The sequence below is a fragment of the Bos grunniens genome, chromosome 9, assembly GCF_055505025.1.
Source record: "Bos grunniens cultivar Pamir isolate PY7600 chromosome 9, Bosgru_T2T1.0, whole genome shotgun sequence".
Taxonomy (NCBI): Eukaryota; Metazoa; Chordata; class Mammalia; order Artiodactyla; family Bovidae; genus Bos; species Bos grunniens.
The window spans coordinates 44354204-44372293 of record NC_141173.1 but is presented as its reverse complement, the minus strand read 5'-3'; the positions used below and the strand labels follow the sequence as shown (position 1 = coordinate 44372293).

The window sequence follows — 18090 nt, the reverse complement described above, 5'->3', positions numbered from 1 at the left end:
TATGTATTTATTTATTTTTGGCTGTGCTGGGTCCTTATTGCTGTTCCCAGGCTTTTCTCCAGTTGGGATGAATGAGGACTACTCTTTGGTTGCGGTGCACAGGCTTCTTATTGTGGAGGCATCTCTTGTTGCTGAGCACAGGCTCTAGGGCGCTTGGGCTTCAGCAGTTGTAGCCAGTGGGCTCTAGAGTGTGACCTCAGTAGTGGTGGTTCCCAGGCTCTAGAGCACAGGCTCAATAGTTGTGGCACACCAACTTAGTTGCCCTGCGGTATGTGGTATCTTCTCAAACCAGATATTGAACTTGTGTCCCCTATATTGGCAGGCAGATTTTTTTTTACCACTGGACTACCAGGGATGTAAGTCCTTATTGCAATATTTCTAAAAGCAAAAGTTCATGAAAAAAATCCATGATGAACAAAATGTCAGTTTTTAAAATGAATACAGAATCTGCACCACAAGTGTTTAACTGCACTCTTAACTGTTATAATCACTGTGTGTGCATGCTAAGTCACTTCAGTTCAGTTCAGTCACTCACTTGTGTCTGACTCTCTGCAACCCCATGAATCGCCGCACGCCAGTCATTTCAGTTGTGTCCAACTCTTTGTGACCCTGTGGGCTATAGCCCACCAGGCTTTTTCTGTCCTTGGGGTTCTTTAGGCACGAATACTGGAGTGGGTTGCCATGCTCTCCTCCAGGGGATCTTCCCCACTCAGGAATCGAACCTCTGTCTCTTAGTCTCCTACATTGACAGGCAGGTTCTTTACCACTAGTGGCACCTGGGGAGCCTGTTAAAATCAACATATCTCTCTCTGCTTTTCTTTATAATTTTACCACCTATGAATATATCCCAAGACAGTGTGAATTAATTTACGTGTTCTTAAATTTCATAGGAATGGAATGATATCCCATACTCTCATGGGGGTCTGGATTCTTTCAGTCAACTTTATGTTTATGAAATTCATCCATGGCTTGTGCCACTGACGTATTCATTCTTTTCTGTTGCTGTATTCTGTTTTTTGAATGAACCACAGTGAATTTATTCATCCTGCTGTGGATGGGATCTGGGTCCATTTCTTGTTGAGGGATTTGTACAGGCAGCCTGCTGGGAATGTCCTAGTGCACGTGTCTTAGAACAATGTGCATGAGCCTCTCGAGGGACAGCAGTTCTCAAAGTGAGGTCTGGGGGCACTCCAGGGTTCCCAAGATCTCCCAGGGGAATCCTTAATGTCAAAACTATTTTCGTAAAAATGCTAAGATGCTATTTGCTTTTTACTTTCATCCTCTCATGAGTGTACACTGGAGATCCAGAGGTAACGTGACATGCAATGCTGTCTTGCCCTGATGGCTAGTGGAATGTGTGTCGTGAGTATTGTTGAACTTTAAAAACGGCTCAGTTTTCATTTCTAACCCTGAGAAATGTTGATGGATATAACCCATATAAACAATGGCTCTTGGGGGCCTTAATTTTTAAGAGTGTCAAGGAATCCTGAAAGCAGAATTTTGAGAACTGCTTGCTGCTCTAGAGAATATACTGATAATGCTCATAGGATATACATACCTTCTGTTCTATTAGATAAATGCCAAGGTGTTTTCCAAAGCAGTAGTACCAATTTACACTCACAGCAGCAGCATGTGAGCATTCCTATTGCTCCACAGCCTCTCTCATATTGGAATTATCACTCTTTTTAATTATTTTCCAATCTGATGGGTTTGTAAAGATATCTCATTGTGGTTTTGCTTTTCATTCCCTTGATTACTAATTAGGAACATATCCTGTGCGAATAATTAAGAATGTGTATAGAGATAAGGTACAAATATTTTTTCTGCAGCCTGCAATGCATTGAAAATAACATAAATAAACTGTAGCCATTGTGGTACATTGACATGATGGAATTTAGTACAAGCATTAAAATATTATTATAGAAATGTATTTATTGAGGCACTAGTGGTAAAGAACCCACCTGCCAATTCAGGAGAGTTAAGAGACGCTGGTTCGATCCCTAGGTGGGGAAGGTCCCCTGGAGAAAGAAATGGCAACCCATTCCAGTATTCTTGCTTGGAGAATCCCATGGACAGAGGAGCCTAGCAGGCTACAGTCTATAGGGTCACAAAGAGTCAGGCACGACTAAAGTGACTTAGCACACACACATTTTATTGGCATGAATTCAGTGAAAGAATAATATACCAAATAGGAAGTACAAAATGCTATTATACAATGCCCTGACAAACAGCCAGACAGAGAAGAAAAAAGAGCCAGACAGAAAGAACAGTAATAGTGGTATTTTAGGATAGAAAAGATAAAGGATAATTTATATTTTCCTTGTTGTACTTGTTTATATATTCTGAGTTTTAAATACAAGTGTATATATATATATTTATATATATTTAAATACAAGTATATATATATATTTATATATACTTTAATATGTATATTTATATATATTTAAATACAAGTGTGTATATATATATTGCCCAAAGAAAGGCAACGCCAAAGAATGCTCAAACTACCGCACAATTGCACTCATCTCACACGCTAGTAAAGTAATGCTCAAAATTCTCCAAGCCAGGCTTCAGCAATATGTGAACCATGAACTTCCTGATGTTCAAGCTGGTTTTAGAAAAGGAAGAGGAACCAGAGATCAAATTGCAAACATCCGCTGGATCATGGAAAAAGCAAGAGAGTTCCAGAAAAACATCTATTTCTGCTTTATTGACTATGCCAAAGCCTTTGACTGTGTGGATCACAATAAACTGTGGAAAATTCTGAAAGAGATGGGAATCCCAGACCACCTGACCTGCCTCTTGAGAAATCTGTATGCAGGTCAGGAAGCAACAGTTAGAACTATACATGGAACAACAGACTGGTTCCAAATAGGAAAAGGAGTACATCAAGGCTGTATATTATCACCCTGTTTATTTAACTTATATGCAGAGTACATCATGAGAAACACTGGACTGGAAGAAACACAAGCTGGAATCAAGATTGCCAGGAGAAATATCAATAACCTCAGATATGCAGATGACACCACCCTCATGGCAGAAAGTGAATAGGAACTCAAAAGCCTCTTGATGAAAGTTAAAGTGGAGAGTGAAAAAGTTGCTTAAAGCTCAACATTCAGAAAACGAAGATCATGGCATCCGGTCCCATCACTTCATGGGAAATAGATGGGGAAATAGTGGAAACAGTGTCAGACTTTATTTTTCGGGGCTCCAAAATCACTGCAGATGGTGACTGCAGCCAGAAAATTAAAAGACGCTTACTCCTTGGAAGGAAAGTTATGACCAACCTAGATAGCATATTCAAAAGCAGAGACATTACTTTGCCAACAAAGGTTTATCTAGTCAAGGCTATGGTTTTTCCTGTGGTCGTGTATGGATGTGAGAGTTGGACTGTGAAGAAGGCTGAGCACCGAAGAATTGACGCTTTTGAACTGTGGTGTTGGAGAAGACTCTTGAGAGTCCCTTGGACTGCAAGGAGATCCAACCAGTCCATTCTGAAGGAGATCAGCCCTGGGATTTCTTTGGAAGGAATGATGCTAAAGCTGAAACTCCAGTACTTTGGCCACCTCATGCAAAGAGCTGACTCATTGGAAAAGACTCTGATGCTGGGAGGGATTGTGGGCAAGAGGAGAAGGGGACGACAGAGGATGAGATGGCTGGATGACATCATTGACTTGATGGACGTGAGTCTGAGTGAACTCCGGGAGTTGGTGATGGACAGGGAGGCCTGGCGTGCTGCAATTCATGGGGTTGCAAAGAGTCGGACACAACTGAGTGACTGATCTGATCTGATCTGATATATATATATACACACACACACATACACTGTATATATTAGTGTATACACTTTATATATGTATGTGTGTGAGTGTGTGTATGTACTTTAAGGTTTCCTTTCCTATTCCCTGTCTCTTCCCCAGAGACAGACATTTCATTTGATCCTCAAACAATCCAGAAGATGAGCATTTTAAAAACTGGATTTTGGGGGAGTCATTTGAGAAGAGGGCCAAGACTAGAGACAGGCCTTTTTCCTGTCTGAGAATTAACTGAGGGCCCCCCAAACTACTGGCTATTCCATTGTACAATGTTGTCTGGCAGTGTTGCTTGTAGGAGACTGAACAATTTCTGGAAAATATGGTTGATGTATGTGTTGCTTTGTAAGTATTTTTTGAGTACCTATTGGTACCCTACGTTGAGGAAGGAATAGGGACATAGTGGTGAACAAAGCTACATTCTTATTTTCATGAAACTTATACATTCTGTGAGGAAAGACAGACAATGAAGTAAACAAATAAATACTAAGTATGTTCAGTTCAGGTAATAATAAATGCTATGAAGAAAAATAAAGGAGCATAAGGTAATAGGAAGTGAAGTGCTTATTTACATAGGGTGATTGAGAGGTGTTCACTCTGCCTAGTTGCGTATCTTCTGTACATTATGATCTGGAAAGGATAATGTTGATAGGAGGGGGTAAACTTCAGTTTTCCTCCATTCTGGTCATGACGCATTGAAGACAAGTGCTTATAATCAATGATATGCCCAGTCCTGCTTGTCTATCGTATTCTATTTTCATCTCTATCTCGCTGAGAATCATAAATTAATCCTGTTAGTTATCTACTCAGCTACTATAATTTAAACTTGGATTATGAAACATCAGCAAAACATCAGACTATTAATGATGGCAGCCATCACTTTCTTAGGCACTTGTTGCTTTTCAAAACATGTTCACATATATCACTTCATGTGAATTTCTCAATATCCTCAATGACACAAGAAGAATTTTTGAGAAGATAAATTATTTGATCCCCATTTAGTAGTATTCCTGAGTTCTTTTCATGAAAGCATGCATTTTGCTTCTTAATTTGAAATGGATTACCAGGAAGTCAATTAATTCTCACTAGAAATTGCAGAAAACTGAGATATTTCTGGGAAGTACATATGAACTGGAAAGATAAATTTATTTTCTAGAAATAAATCTATTTTCTGCCATACTTTTAAATGTGGTTAAAATAACCTCAGGTTATAAAGTTTCAAGGTCACTAGAAGTCTCAGAGGCAACCTGGAGTCAACAGTGGGAGAGGGAGAGTGGGAGTCTGAGTGGGAGAGGCTTCTTCATTCTTTATGGAGCTATAATCTCTGAGTTCCTTCCCTCCTCCTGGCCCCAGCCACCATGGTAGGCTTGGCTGCCAGTGTTCCTGGTGGAGGCAGGCATGCTGCGTCAGTCTCTCCTTGGCTGCCTCACCCTCGTCTCCCCAATATCTCTATCCCCCTCGTCACATCATCTACGTATGAATGACCTAACTGGAAGTTAGCTCTTGGGAGTTGAGTGCTTGCATTCTTCAGTACACTAATGGTTTCTAGTGTTTTGAAGTGCTTATTCTTGATCTCTGATCTGATTGTACAAGTCATTCTTTTTTTAAAATACATAAAGAACGTGAGAATATGCTTTCTTGGTTCCAAGTCAATAAGAAAGGAACTAATTTGACAATATACATTTCCATTTTTCAGTTTGGCTAAGCTTCTTTACTCCAGTTTAGAACTAGTCAGCCAGTGATTTGATTATACGCTAATCAAGATATGGGGCTTCCCTCATAGCTCAGTTGGTAAAGAATCTGCCTTCAATGCGGGAGATCTGGGTTTGATCCCTGGGTTGGGAAGATCCCCTGGAGAAGGGAAAGGCTACCCACTCCAGTATTCTGGCCTGGAGAATTCCATGGACTATACAGTCTATGGGGTGGCAAAAAGTCAGACACAACCGAGTGACTTTCACTTTCAATCAAGATATGTGCACAGTCCAGGAGGTAGCAAGAAACAATTGCTATCCATTTCAAATTCCCATATCTTCTGTAAGTTATACATTATACGCATTTGGGAAAAATATTCACCAAATGAGGATTATGCATCTCTACTGTAAAGCAAATTAATTCAGCATGATAGAGAAAAAGAAAGTATTCAGGAAACTGTTCTCTTTACACGGAGAGAAGCATTGTGAGTTATCTGTTACTCGTGGTTGAACATGTAGTAATTATTAGTCAGGGGTCCCGCATAGGAAAAGGCAGGGCACATTCAACCTGGTTGATTGAGTAAAGCAAGAGGGGCTACATATACAGCATGGCAGAGTTTTAAGGAAACCACAATTTCTTCCCTTGCAAGCCCTCTTCCAAGTCTCTGTCCCTAAATCTATAATCCAATATTATGTCATCTTCTTAAAGAAAGCTCTCAAAATCATATGCTTCATGCCCTCCCCCACCCCGGTTCCATACCAAGCAAAGGATGGTGAAGCACTGCTGGACCAGCACCACCGAGAACCTTTCCATCTCAGGGCTAGAGGGGTGAGAGGAGGAAGCAATTCCTGGGATCTGAAAACAGAGTGTACCTGCAGAGGTGTTTCCTGACAGAGACCTTGGTCAGGCTGGACCACACCCAGCCCAAAGCCTAACTAGGAGAGGGAAAGGTGGGAAGAAAACAGCTTGACTTCACTCTAGTCCCTCCCTTTGATCTCCTGTCAGTGACTTTTAAAGGCTGAACCTACCGAACTCAAAGGGTAAGGGAATCTGTTTCTATATTCCTCACAGAGAAGGGTGAAGAAAGGGACATAAACAGAAGTGCCCACTGTTTACAAAGGCACCTGATTCCACAGCCAGTGCTCCATCATAAGTGAGAGTTCGAGCCCCATCATTATTATTATTGCACAATCCAGGCAGAAGCATGTCACACAGGTGTAACATACTCTGTGTGGTCAGTATGAACATAAAAGTGGTATGTTAGTCATCTTCTGGGCTTCCCGTGTGGCTCAGCTGGTAAAGAATCTGCCTGCAAAGCAGGAGACCTGGGTTCGATCCCTGGGTTGGGAAGATCCCCCGGAGAAGGGAAAGGCTACCCACTCCAATATTCTGGCCTGGAGAATTCCATGGACTATATAATCCATGGGGTACAGTCCATGGGGTTGCAAGGAGTTGGACATGACTGAGTGACTTTCACTTCACAAGTCATATTCTAGGAAACGGAATCTTGTTTTCCTGAAAGTGAAACTCTTAGCTGCTCAGTTGTGTCCAACTCTTTTAACCCGATGGACCATAGTCTGCCAGAGTCCTCTGTCCATGGAATTTTCCAGGCAGGAATACTGGAGTGGGTTGCATTTCCTTCTCCAGGGGAACTTCCCGACCCAGGGATCAAACTCAGGTCTCCTGCACTGCAGGCAGATTCTTTACTGTCTGAGCTAATATACTATCAGTTCAAATGGGAAAAGTTACTGAGCTAACTTTAAAAAGCCTGACTCATGTCTTAGGAATATTATCTAGATGTTTTGGACCGTGGTTTGCATCTTTAAGATTAAGATCTACTAAACACTGACACTTTTCATTGTATCTTTTAAAATAGTTTTTCCACATGCTATCAAGTTCCTTCTCTTATGCTATGCTATGCTGTGCTAAGTCACGTCAGTCGTGTCCGACTCTGTGCAGCCCCATAGACGGCAGCCCACCAGGCTCCCCCATCCCTGGGATTCTCCAGGCAAGAACACTGGAGTGGGTTGCCATTTCCTTCTCCAATGCATGAAAGTGAAAAGTGAAAGTGAAGTCGAGCAGTCGTGTCCGACTCTTAGGGACCCCATGGACTGCAGCCTACCAGGCTCCTACTAGTTCCAGCTAAGAATTGTCTTTAGGTCATTTACTATTTGTCAGAAACAAAGTGAAACCTGGTTGTGAAGCCACTGACACATGATTAATGAGAAAGGAAGGCAAGACCTTAAAGTGTGTGTGTATTTTACTCATTCATTCCACTAGTAATCATTGAGAATCTGCCTTTTGCCAGATTTTCTTCTTTAAACCCTCTGAAAGGGTGGAAAATACTTTTGGAATAATGAACTTGCAACTTTTTCCTAAATTATGACTTTCATATTCAATAACACCTCTTTTTCAGGACTCTGTTAAACCTGGAAGTTAAAAAAGAAAGTCTGCTCCTATTCTTTTACACAATAGTATACCTATAATTCTATTAATATACAATAGGATATGATTGTCATTTGTTTTGAAGTGACATCATTAGAAAAAAACGAATATATTGAGGTTGTAAGTGGAGAAGTATGTGTCACATGAAGTTGAAAGGACAGAGACATTAAAGAAAAATCAAGGAGAACAGTGGTGAGCAGCAAGGATGGGGTGGGCACTGGGATGCTGACAAACATTGGAAACAGCACAGGGGCAGGCAAGCACTGCACCCCAAGAGACTGGGGAGCAGCGAGAGGCTCTGAAGTTCTGAGGCAATGTATTGTTGGTTGCATCACATGAAATTGTACATAGATCAAAACTGAATGCAGTAATTTTCTATGCCTTTTTGAAAGAGCCCTGCTTATGTCTAAACCATGGGTCATTTAGTGCAAACCTTAGTCTACACTCGTATCAGCCACAGAAGAAATCACTATTATAGTGCAAATGTAGTAACAGAGGTCCATAGTTTGGTCTCCAGAAGTGTTAGGCTGTAGCTTAATTATATTTAGTATACTATAAGAGAAGGACGGGGAAGGCAATGGCACCCCACTCCAGTACTCTTGCCTGGAAAATCCCATGGATGCAGGAGCCTGGTAGGCTGCAGTCCATGGGGTCCCTAAGAGTCGGACACGACTGCTCGACTTCACTTTCACTTTTCACTTTCATGCATTGGAGAAGGAAATGGCAACCCACTCCAGTGTTCTTGCCTGGAGAATCCCAGGAATGGGGGAGCCTGGTGGGCTGCCGTCTATGGGGTTGCACAGAGTTGGACACGACTGACGTGACTTAGCATAGCATAGCATAGCATAAGAGAAGGAACTTGATAGCATGTGGAAAAACTATTTTAAAAGATACAATGAAAAGTGTCAGTGTTTAGTAGATCAAGGTGCACCATGTGAACACGTCTTCCTTTGCATTTTGTGTGTGTGTTCTATTATTTAGAATGGGCCATATATATTAGCACAAGCATTATCAAAAAGGTAGAGTGATGAGGAGGAGAGCAGATCATTGTTTTCCCCCAGGAGAATGATTGCTTTACAGTGTTGTACAATGATTTCCATTGTGCAATGAAATGAATCAGCTATATGTATACACGTATCTCCTCCCTCTTGGACCTCCCTCCCACTCATCCCACCCATCTAGGTCATCTCAGATCAGAGAGTGGAGCTTCATGTTTCTTTGTCTTGTAACCTAATTCAACGTCAGATTTTCTATTCAGCTTTGACTATTTCTTCTTTCTCCCCCTTCCTCACTCCTCAATTTTGTCCTTTACTGGCCACAAGGTTCAAAAGTATATCTTGCTTTTATTGAACAGAATTTTCTAACCCTTGTTTTTACATTTAAAAGTTGGTGGGTGAAGTGGTTTAAATTCCCATATTTTTTAAGCCACACGACTTAGGCTGTTTTTACAAAACCTGTGCAGAAAAAAAGTTCCTTGCCAATGCAAACACATACACACATGTGCTGTGAACCTAAAATATTATCAAAGTGACAAGGCCAATTTTATCTTTCATAATAATGACCATTGGTTTCACTCCTCATCATGGCTGAACTGGAGTTAAAGAGCTAAAATATCTTTCAGAATCAACAAAGTGAGCTTATAGGGAATCACAGTGTTTTCCCCCCAGAAAAGTTACTTGTGTATATCACTGACCACATTTTAGCAGGAGGCACATGTGAATACATGTAAAAAGATCTTAATCTGCTTTCTTAGGTCATACGCAGGCTGGGAGCCAGCAGTAAACCTGAAGAAATTCAAGTTTGTGTGCCAGCAGTCATTCTGCATCACTGGGCAGAATCCTCACATGGACAGAACAGAGCTGCACATTCTTGACCACACTGAGTCTTGTGCAGAAAAAGGTTTCCATTCTGTTCTTGTTTTGTTTAGACCCAACCATGTTTATAGTTGTTGAAAGGGTGTTGGTGACTCCCTTTTGGAAGGGAGGGGGTGGTTACTAATTCTTTAGTAGCATGAAATAGTTTTCCACCTCTACTGTAAGTCCCTGTGCTAGGTGTTGGGAATACAAATAGATCTTTTTCTTGCTCAAAAGCAGCTTATTCCACCAGGCAAGGAGAAGGTGGGAAATATGATTTATTTTCAAACAGTATAATGTATTAGCTACATTTTCAAATAATATGCTCAACATATTTTCCTTCAACCTCCAAACATGATTTCAGGTGCATGCATGCATGCTCAGTCCTGTGACCCTATGTACTGTAGTCCAGCAGGCTCCTCTGTCCATGGGATTGGGGACTGGCAGATGAGATACTGCACACTCTGCACCAGTAACTAGGATCAAAGAAAATTACTCTCTCTGTCTGTGTCGGCTTTTATCCCCTGCTGCTGCTGCTGCTGCTGAGTCACTTCAGTCGTGTCCAACTCTGTGCGACCCCATAGACGGCAGCCCACCAGGCTCCCCCATCCCTGGGATTCTCCAGACAAGAACACTGGAGTGGGTTGCCATTTCCTTCTCCAATGCATGAAAGTGAAAAGTGAAAGTGAAGTCGCTCAGTCATATCCGACTCTCAGCGACCCCATGGACTGCAGCCCACCAGGCTCCTCCATCTATAGGATTTCCCAGGCGAGAGTACTGGAGTGGGGTGCCATTGCCTTCTCTGTTGATCCCCTACAAAATTTAAAAATTAGGTAATATTTCTAGGGATTGTAACTTTCCATAAACTGAATGCTTCTGAGTTTCAGACTCAAATTGCTAATTGCCCACAGCATTCCTGTATAATATTTAAAAATACACTAATGATATAAGTTTGATTTCAGGTGAAACACTTCTGAATTTAAAGCAATGCCTTCAAGGTAATCTGAAAAAAACAAGAAAGCAACAAACTATTTTGCCTGTATGTCCTGCATTTGCACATTTTGGCATATTAACAATGTATCCTGTATTTCCTGACTTTTGGTTCCCCACCAGTGAGGAGATAGAGATCTCTGAAATTATGTATAACAATACAATGTAGCTTTTATTTAGTGGCAGCTGCTGATGATAGGTGCTGCCATACCAAGAAGGTTGAAAATCAGAGAACAGCACTGCGGTCTCCTTACTGATACACACCCCTCCTGATGAGCCACATGTAATGTTTGCCATGGCTGGAAGGCATCACTGACTCAATGGACGTGAGTTTGAGTAAACTCTGGGAGTTGGTGATGGACAGGGAGGCCTGGTGTGCTGCAATTCATGGGGTCGAAAAGAGTTGGACACGACTGAGTGACTGAGCTGAACTGAACTGAATGTTTGCCAACAAGAACACTAAAACAGATCGCAGCACACAATCCATGGACCATTTCTAACACTGTCTTTTGTGGACTGAGCTCATCCCAGTAGGGCAAGGGTGGTAGGAGGAGTCCAAGTGCATGTTCTACACAGTCAGGTGGGCAGAAAGGACAGAGTATAAAGCTCTCCAAAGGAGACTGCAGGATTTCAAGGCTCTGCTACAGTCTGAGAATGCTCGGGACCCTGACTAAGTGAGAAAGAGAGCCCTGTGGAAGCAGGAAGGAGTCTGATGGACTCCCATGGCCTCTTTGCAAAGCATTTCCCTTTGTAACAGGTGACCATCAAAGTCAAGGCCGAATACGCTGGGTACCTGGCCTCCCATTCTATAGGTTTAGGACTCTAGGTGCAAAGGCTCCTACTTAAGGAGGAACTACCCTCTAGATAATTCCCAGGACGTCTCATTTTGTCTTCTATCTACCATACTTATTCTTCTTCCAGAAACACTGGGGTGAAATCACCCCTGGCTGAAAAGAAACGTTGTGTCCTGTTTTAAGAAGAGGTGTTTGTTCCTCAAAGATATAACTGTGAACTTAGGAGGAATGATTCACTCTGCACTCTTCTCAGAAGATCCTGCATGGAGATCTGATGCTGGAGATGCAGGGCCCCTTGGGGGAAGACAGCATTCCCCTGCAAATAAAGAAGTAGCTTTTGAAACAACTTGAGGCCCCCATTGATTAAGAACTGTGTATGAAATGTGCACCCGAGCCAGATGGACCATGTTTCTGCTCTTTACTTCCCAGGGAAAAAGCTTCATTTTTAAGTCAACTTCATTAAGATAATTTACATATGAAAATTGTACCGTGTAAAGTGTACAGTTTGAGTTTTGAAAGCTATGTGCACATGTGTAACCATCACCACAATCAAGATTTAGAACACTGCCCTTATCCCCGGGAGTCCCTTTGTGCCTATTTCCAGTCACACCTCCTTGCCCACCCCACCCTCAGACAACCTTTGATTTATTGGTACTTTCTATGATTATAGATTGGATTTGCCTAGACATTGCCTAGAATGATATGTAAGTGGAACCATTCTATACCTTTTGAGTCTGGCCTCTTCCAATTAGCACAATGCTAATGAGATTCATCCATGTCATTACATGGTTTTAAAGTTCAGTCCCTTGTATTGCTGAGTAGCATTCTGTGTCCAGGTGTGCCACAATTAGTTTAGCCTTTCACTAGCTGATGGACACTTAAGTTATTTTTCAGTTTATCATTATGAATGAAGCTATTGTGAACATTCACGTCAAAAGTTTGGAATTCAAGTAAGTTCAATAAACAGAGCAGCTTGACAGTTGACAAACTGGCTGCTCCTCTGGGGGAAGGAGGAGTCGAGTAGTTGATGAGACCAAATTACAAAGAACAATTGATTTTGTAAAAAACAGCTATAGCCAAAAATGAAAAAAAAAAAAATGTACTGAACAGAGAAGACTGCTGATCAGACACCTTTCAGCTATATGGGAAAAATGGATTGATTACAACATCATTGGTAGGACAGAATAATTTGTACACTAGTTTTCTTTGGACACGGGCTAGAATTAAGCCAATAAGACTCAAACTTATTCCTGGCTACTTCTTTGTGCTATGCTTAGTTGCTCAATCCTATCCGACTCTTTTCGACCCCATGGACTGTAGCCCACCAGGCTCCTCTGTCCATGAGGATTCTCCAGGCAAGAATACTAGAGTGGGTTGCCATGCCTTCCTCCAAGGGATCTTCCCAACCCAGGGATCGAACCCTGGTCTCCTGCATTGCAGACGGATTCTTTACTGTCTGAGCCACCAGGGAAGTCCATGAAAAGTGAAAGTGAAAGTCTCTCAGTCATCTCCGACTCCTTGCGATGCCATGTTCTATACAGAACATGGAATTCTCCAGGCCAGAATACTGGGGTGGGTAGTCTATCCCTTCTCCAGCAGATCTTCCCAACCCAGGAATCGAACTGGGGTCTCTTGCATTGTGGGCGGAGTCTTTACCAACTGAGCTATCAGGAAGTCCATAGGATATGTTTAAAGGCCTGTCCAGGCACCAGAGACAAAGAGCTCCATTTCTAGAGTTAAAAAGACTACTGACTGTGGGACCTTAAGCAGGGATAAGAAACATTGGCAAATGAGCATAAAAACACTACCTATCTTAAGGACAGTTTCTGATAAGAATCTATATAAATCACTTAGCAAGTCTAGCACATAAGGAAGGATTTACTATGTTTAAAAATCATGTAATACCTTTGACACATAGTGAGAGAGTCCAAACATATTCCTTAAGAAATGAGTATTTTAACTTTTTTTCCCTTAAATTACACTGTGAATTCTTCTATGTTGTTTATATAACCACTGAATAATTGAATTATTAATCAATTTGGCTAGATTTTAAAAGCATATCAACTCAGTCACAAAATCTCTCTGTGGCCACAACATTCCATTGTCCGTCTCCTCACACTGTAGCTGTTTAGTTCCAAAGTTCCCAACAGCTGCTTCTCCCACCTGAAGAATCACCTCTGGAGTTTGTCAGTAAATCTGATTCAGGAGCACTTCCTCATGAGCTCCTGTGGGAAGTGTGGTCTGCAGTCTACTCCCCTGGGCTAACTCTGGCTTGGGATGCCCATTGCACCATCATGTCCTGTAGGGTGGGGTTGAGGGAGCTGGGGTTGGAAGATGAGGACCTGGGCTTGAATCCTGATATTGCCCCCACACATAACATACCTGAAGTCTCTCAGCTGGGATCTTTCCTTTCCTCCTTTCGGCTGTAGGGTGACAAGCACCTCACATTGCTGTTACAGAATTACATGATGTGACAGTAAGAGGGGGCTTCCCTGGTGTCTCAGTAAAGAATCTGTCTGCAATGCAGGAGACCTGAGTTTGATCCCTGGGTGGGGAAGATCCCCTGGAGAAGGGAATGGCAACCCACTCCAGTATTCTAGAGGAGCCTGGCAGGCCATAGTCTACGGGGTCGCAAAGAGTCGGACACGAATGAGTGACTAAGCACAGCACAGCGTATAGTAACAGGGCTGTCTCAGTAAGTGCTTGTGGACCCTGTTAATTCCATGCTTTATCTTAGTCTTTCCTGTTTACCACCATCTCCAAAGTCCACTGGCTGCATATACTTCAAATGAAATGGAGCAGGCTTTAAAGAGTGATTCAGGAACTTCTCTTGTAAACAGTCAATATTGTAAAAACTGCCCTGAGTGTTCACCTTTCGGAAAAGGTGGGGCTCAAGCTAGCTCCTGGCTTTCAGGTGGAAGAGGTAATCTTAATATTAAATCTATTGTAGCCAGATGTGTGTGGGGTTGTGTTTCAATGGGCTTGTCACCAGGAATAGACTTCCCTCCGCTGGGAGCCAGGCTGGGTTCCCGCTTGAGCTCCGTCCCTCCGTCTCGCAGGCGGGTCTCCTCGTCTTCCTGCCCGCCCCGCCCCTCGGCTATCAGCTCTGTGCGCGCCGGGCGCCCATTGGCGGATTTGCTTTTATTGATTTGTTCTGAGCGCGCTCCTGGCTTCCCGCGCCAGTGCCAGGTGCCGGCCGTTTTGCCCCAGGCTATGGAACAGGAACGGGTTTTCCCCTTTATGGGCACGGGCACTGGGCGGCTCTCGCAGGTGGCCGGGGGTGGGGTGGGGGGGGCGGGGGGGGGGCGGTGGTGCCCTTCCCATGGATAGGTCGGACCCTGAGCCCATTGGGTTGCTGAGGAACCGATCCCTGGCCGAGGTCGGCGTGGGAGAGTCCTGCGCTCTTCTGTCCTCCGTGACCCATGGCGGGGGACCTACAAAAGTGGTCACCCTGCACCTTTGCCCTCCCTCCAGCACCTGCCCCTATATTGACACCCAGGAACACCCCGCGGGAAAGAGCCTCTTGGGTGAGCTGGGCAGTGGCCAGCTGTGTTCCCTGGGGACCAGCAGGTGTTTGAATGTCCACGTGCTTCTCCCACTGGACCGGCGCAGCCTGGCCCTCTGAGAACCTCTGACTTGGCTGGGGGCACACCCACGTACTTGAACTCGATTTCTTAAGGTTTTTCAGTTGAACCCGAAGTGGCTTCTTTCTGTTCTGAAAGAGAAGACTGTTTTTCCTCGTTCTTCTTCCTGCCTACAGAAAGAAGTGGCGGTATTTCAGGGGGGAAAAATTTCACTTTTAACATACTTTAGCATGTTTACTGCTGCCCTGTAGGCAGACATGGCTGTTTGAAAATACAGCTTTATGGGATTCCCTGGTGGCTCAGGCAGTAAAGAATCTGCCTGCAATGCAGGAGACCCAGATTCAACCTCTGGGTCAGGAAGATCCCCTGGAGAAGGGAATGGCTATCCACTCCAGTATTCTTGCCTGGAGAATCCCATGGTCAGAGGAGTCTGGCGTGCTACAGTGCAAGGGATTACAAAGAGTGGGACACTACTGAGCGACCGAGGTATAAAGCAAAACATAGAACTGGGAGTTATTTATTTTGCATGGGTGATTATTTGGATGTTCTGAATTTTCTCTCATGATTTTCTTTCTATAGATAAAGGAAATGTTACTCTTCGGTAGCACCAAGCATAAATAGTGTTTGAGAAAAATTCAAAAAGTGAAAAAAATTATTTTGTTGGAATGAATGCGAAAATGTAACTCTCACATTCAATTAGAAACTCTAGCCTATTATCATTTTGGCTTGTAGTTCCATAATGTACTTACTATTAATACTTACTATTAATACTAATAGGAAAAGCAGGATTCTCACATCTGTCTCTCCCATCCCCTTTTATTTTTCAGTCCAGAGCACAACCACCAGAAGAGAACAAAAGGAAGCCAGTTTTGGGAAAACTTGGCACTCTGTTCACGGCCGGAAGGAGAAGGAACAGCAGAAATGGGTTAGAGAGTCCCACCAGCTCAAATACCAAACCAGGCTCTCCCAAAGAAGTAACCTCTTCCAGACTCCCGGAAAGAGAGACTGAGAAGAGTCAACCTCTGAGCGGCCAACCAACGCCAACAGACGCATGCGAGGAGGGTTCCCCACAGGAGAAGTGCCAGGAGCCGGAGGGTGAACACCCCGAGGGCTGCGTGCAGGCAGCCCCCCCGGACGCCAAGCGATCACCTGGCCGGGGCAGCCATGCAGCAGCGGCTGTGCAGCAGGGCCGTGAAAGTGATTCACCCCAATTAGAACCTCTGGAGGCAGAGGGAGAGACCTTCCCAGATGCCACTGCCACTGCCAAGCAGCTGCATTCCTCATTAGAGAACTCCTCCAAGCCGGAGAACGCAGAGGCGCTCATCCGCAGTCCCGGGGAGGACGCTTCGCCCGGTGCTGGCCGCGAGCAGGAGCCCACCCAGGGATCGAGGGGCGTGCCGGGCTCGCCCGCCGGGGAGCATCCCGCCGACGGGGCCCCTCGCTTGTGTGCCCACGGAGGCTCTCCGGAGCCCCAGGGTGGGCTGAGCCAAGCCCCGGAGGACTCTTCAGCTCCGCCGGGCGACCCGCTCGCCGAGGGTGCGGAGAACCGGGCGGGCTCAGCACCAGTCAACGTCAAAGCCGAGCCCCCGGGGCAAGACTGCCGACCCCGCGAGCGCGCCCACCCAGCCAAAGTGCTGACTCTGGACATCTACTTAAGTAAGACCGAGGCGGCACAGGTGGACGAGCCGGTCGTGATCAGCCCGGGGGCGGGAGATTGCGGCGATTGCGACGACATGGAAAAGAGGTCGAGCGGCCGCAGGTCTGGGAGACGGAGGCGGTCGCAGAGATCCACCGACTCCCCCGGCGCTGACCCGCCGCTGCCCGACTGTGAGCCCCGGGACGACACGGTGTTCGAGGACGAGGTGGCGCCAGACGCGGCCGCCAAGAATGGCTGTGCAGAAAAGAAAGTGAAATCTCCTCCGCAGGCGGCCCCCAATGGGGGCGTTGCCTCCGCTGCAGGCCTGGAGTCCAAGTCCAGCCCCAGCCCCAAAGGGCAGCTCCGAGGGGAGCCGGAGCGGAGCAAACAGCCGCCGCCCGCCTCCTCCCCCACCAAGAGGAGGGGCCGGAGCCGCGTCCCCGAGGCTGTGCCCACCTCGCCCGCAGGCGGCCCGCGGCCTACGGCCAAGGACTCCCCTCTTAAGAGGGCGCCAGACCCCGTCCCCAGCCCGGCCGCCAAGGAAAGCGGGGAGGAGGCGGCCCGAGTCATCCCCCGGGAGCTCACGGTTAAGAGCAGCTCGCTACTGCCTGAGATCAAGCCCGAGCACAAGAGGGGGCCGCTCCCCCACCTCTTGGATGGCCGGGGAGACGGAGGTCGAAGCAGAGACTTGGGCAGATCGGCTGGAGGTTCTGACGCCTTTGAGGGCTTGAAGCCCAGGAACCACTTCGGTGTGGGCAGATCGACGGTGACCACGAAAGTGACCCTGTAAGTAACTTCGGGGTCACTTGCAACATTATCATTCATAAACTGAATAGACTCATTCTATTTGAATTCTTGGATAAGTAAGCTTAAGAGTTGGGTTGGGCCAGCCCAGTGGCTCTTGAGGGGCTCGGAGTCTTTGCATTCGTGGAGGAACTGCCTGTGCATTGAATTTTCTCCTGGGTGGTGAAACTGAGATGGTGAAGGAGTAGTTGACACAGTTAAGGTTTAAGAAGATGGCCCGTTCAGGACCCTAGTCGGTTGTTATTAATAATTCCTATTAATATAAGGCTTTTAAGTTCAATGAATGTAAAAGTAAGATATCTCTTGAGGTTCAGTATTTACATAATAGACGACCACGTGGCTGGATTGGCGCTCATTCTATTCTTTATTCAAAATATACACCAGCATTCCTGGGTGGAACATTCTTAAAATGTAAATGCAGTGAATTTGAAAACAGGGAGCAAACTCTAGTGTGTACAGTACACCCAGTAACTTTGACAT

General features: G+C 44.9%; 1 protein-coding gene across 2 annotated transcripts in view; it reads left to right on the top strand.

Moving 5' to 3' along the window:
* Window positions 1–18090, top strand: part of CRYBG1 (crystallin beta-gamma domain containing 1) — a 235500-nt gene that overhangs the window by 165655 nt on the left and 51755 nt on the right. For both annotated transcript variants that reach the window (XM_086317505.1, XM_086317506.1), the window contains one exon: window positions 15998–17592. In XM_086317505.1, coding sequence (XP_086173631.1) covers window positions 15998–17592 — 1595 coding nt within the window. The remainder of the gene's footprint in view (window positions 1–15997; window positions 17593–18090) is intronic.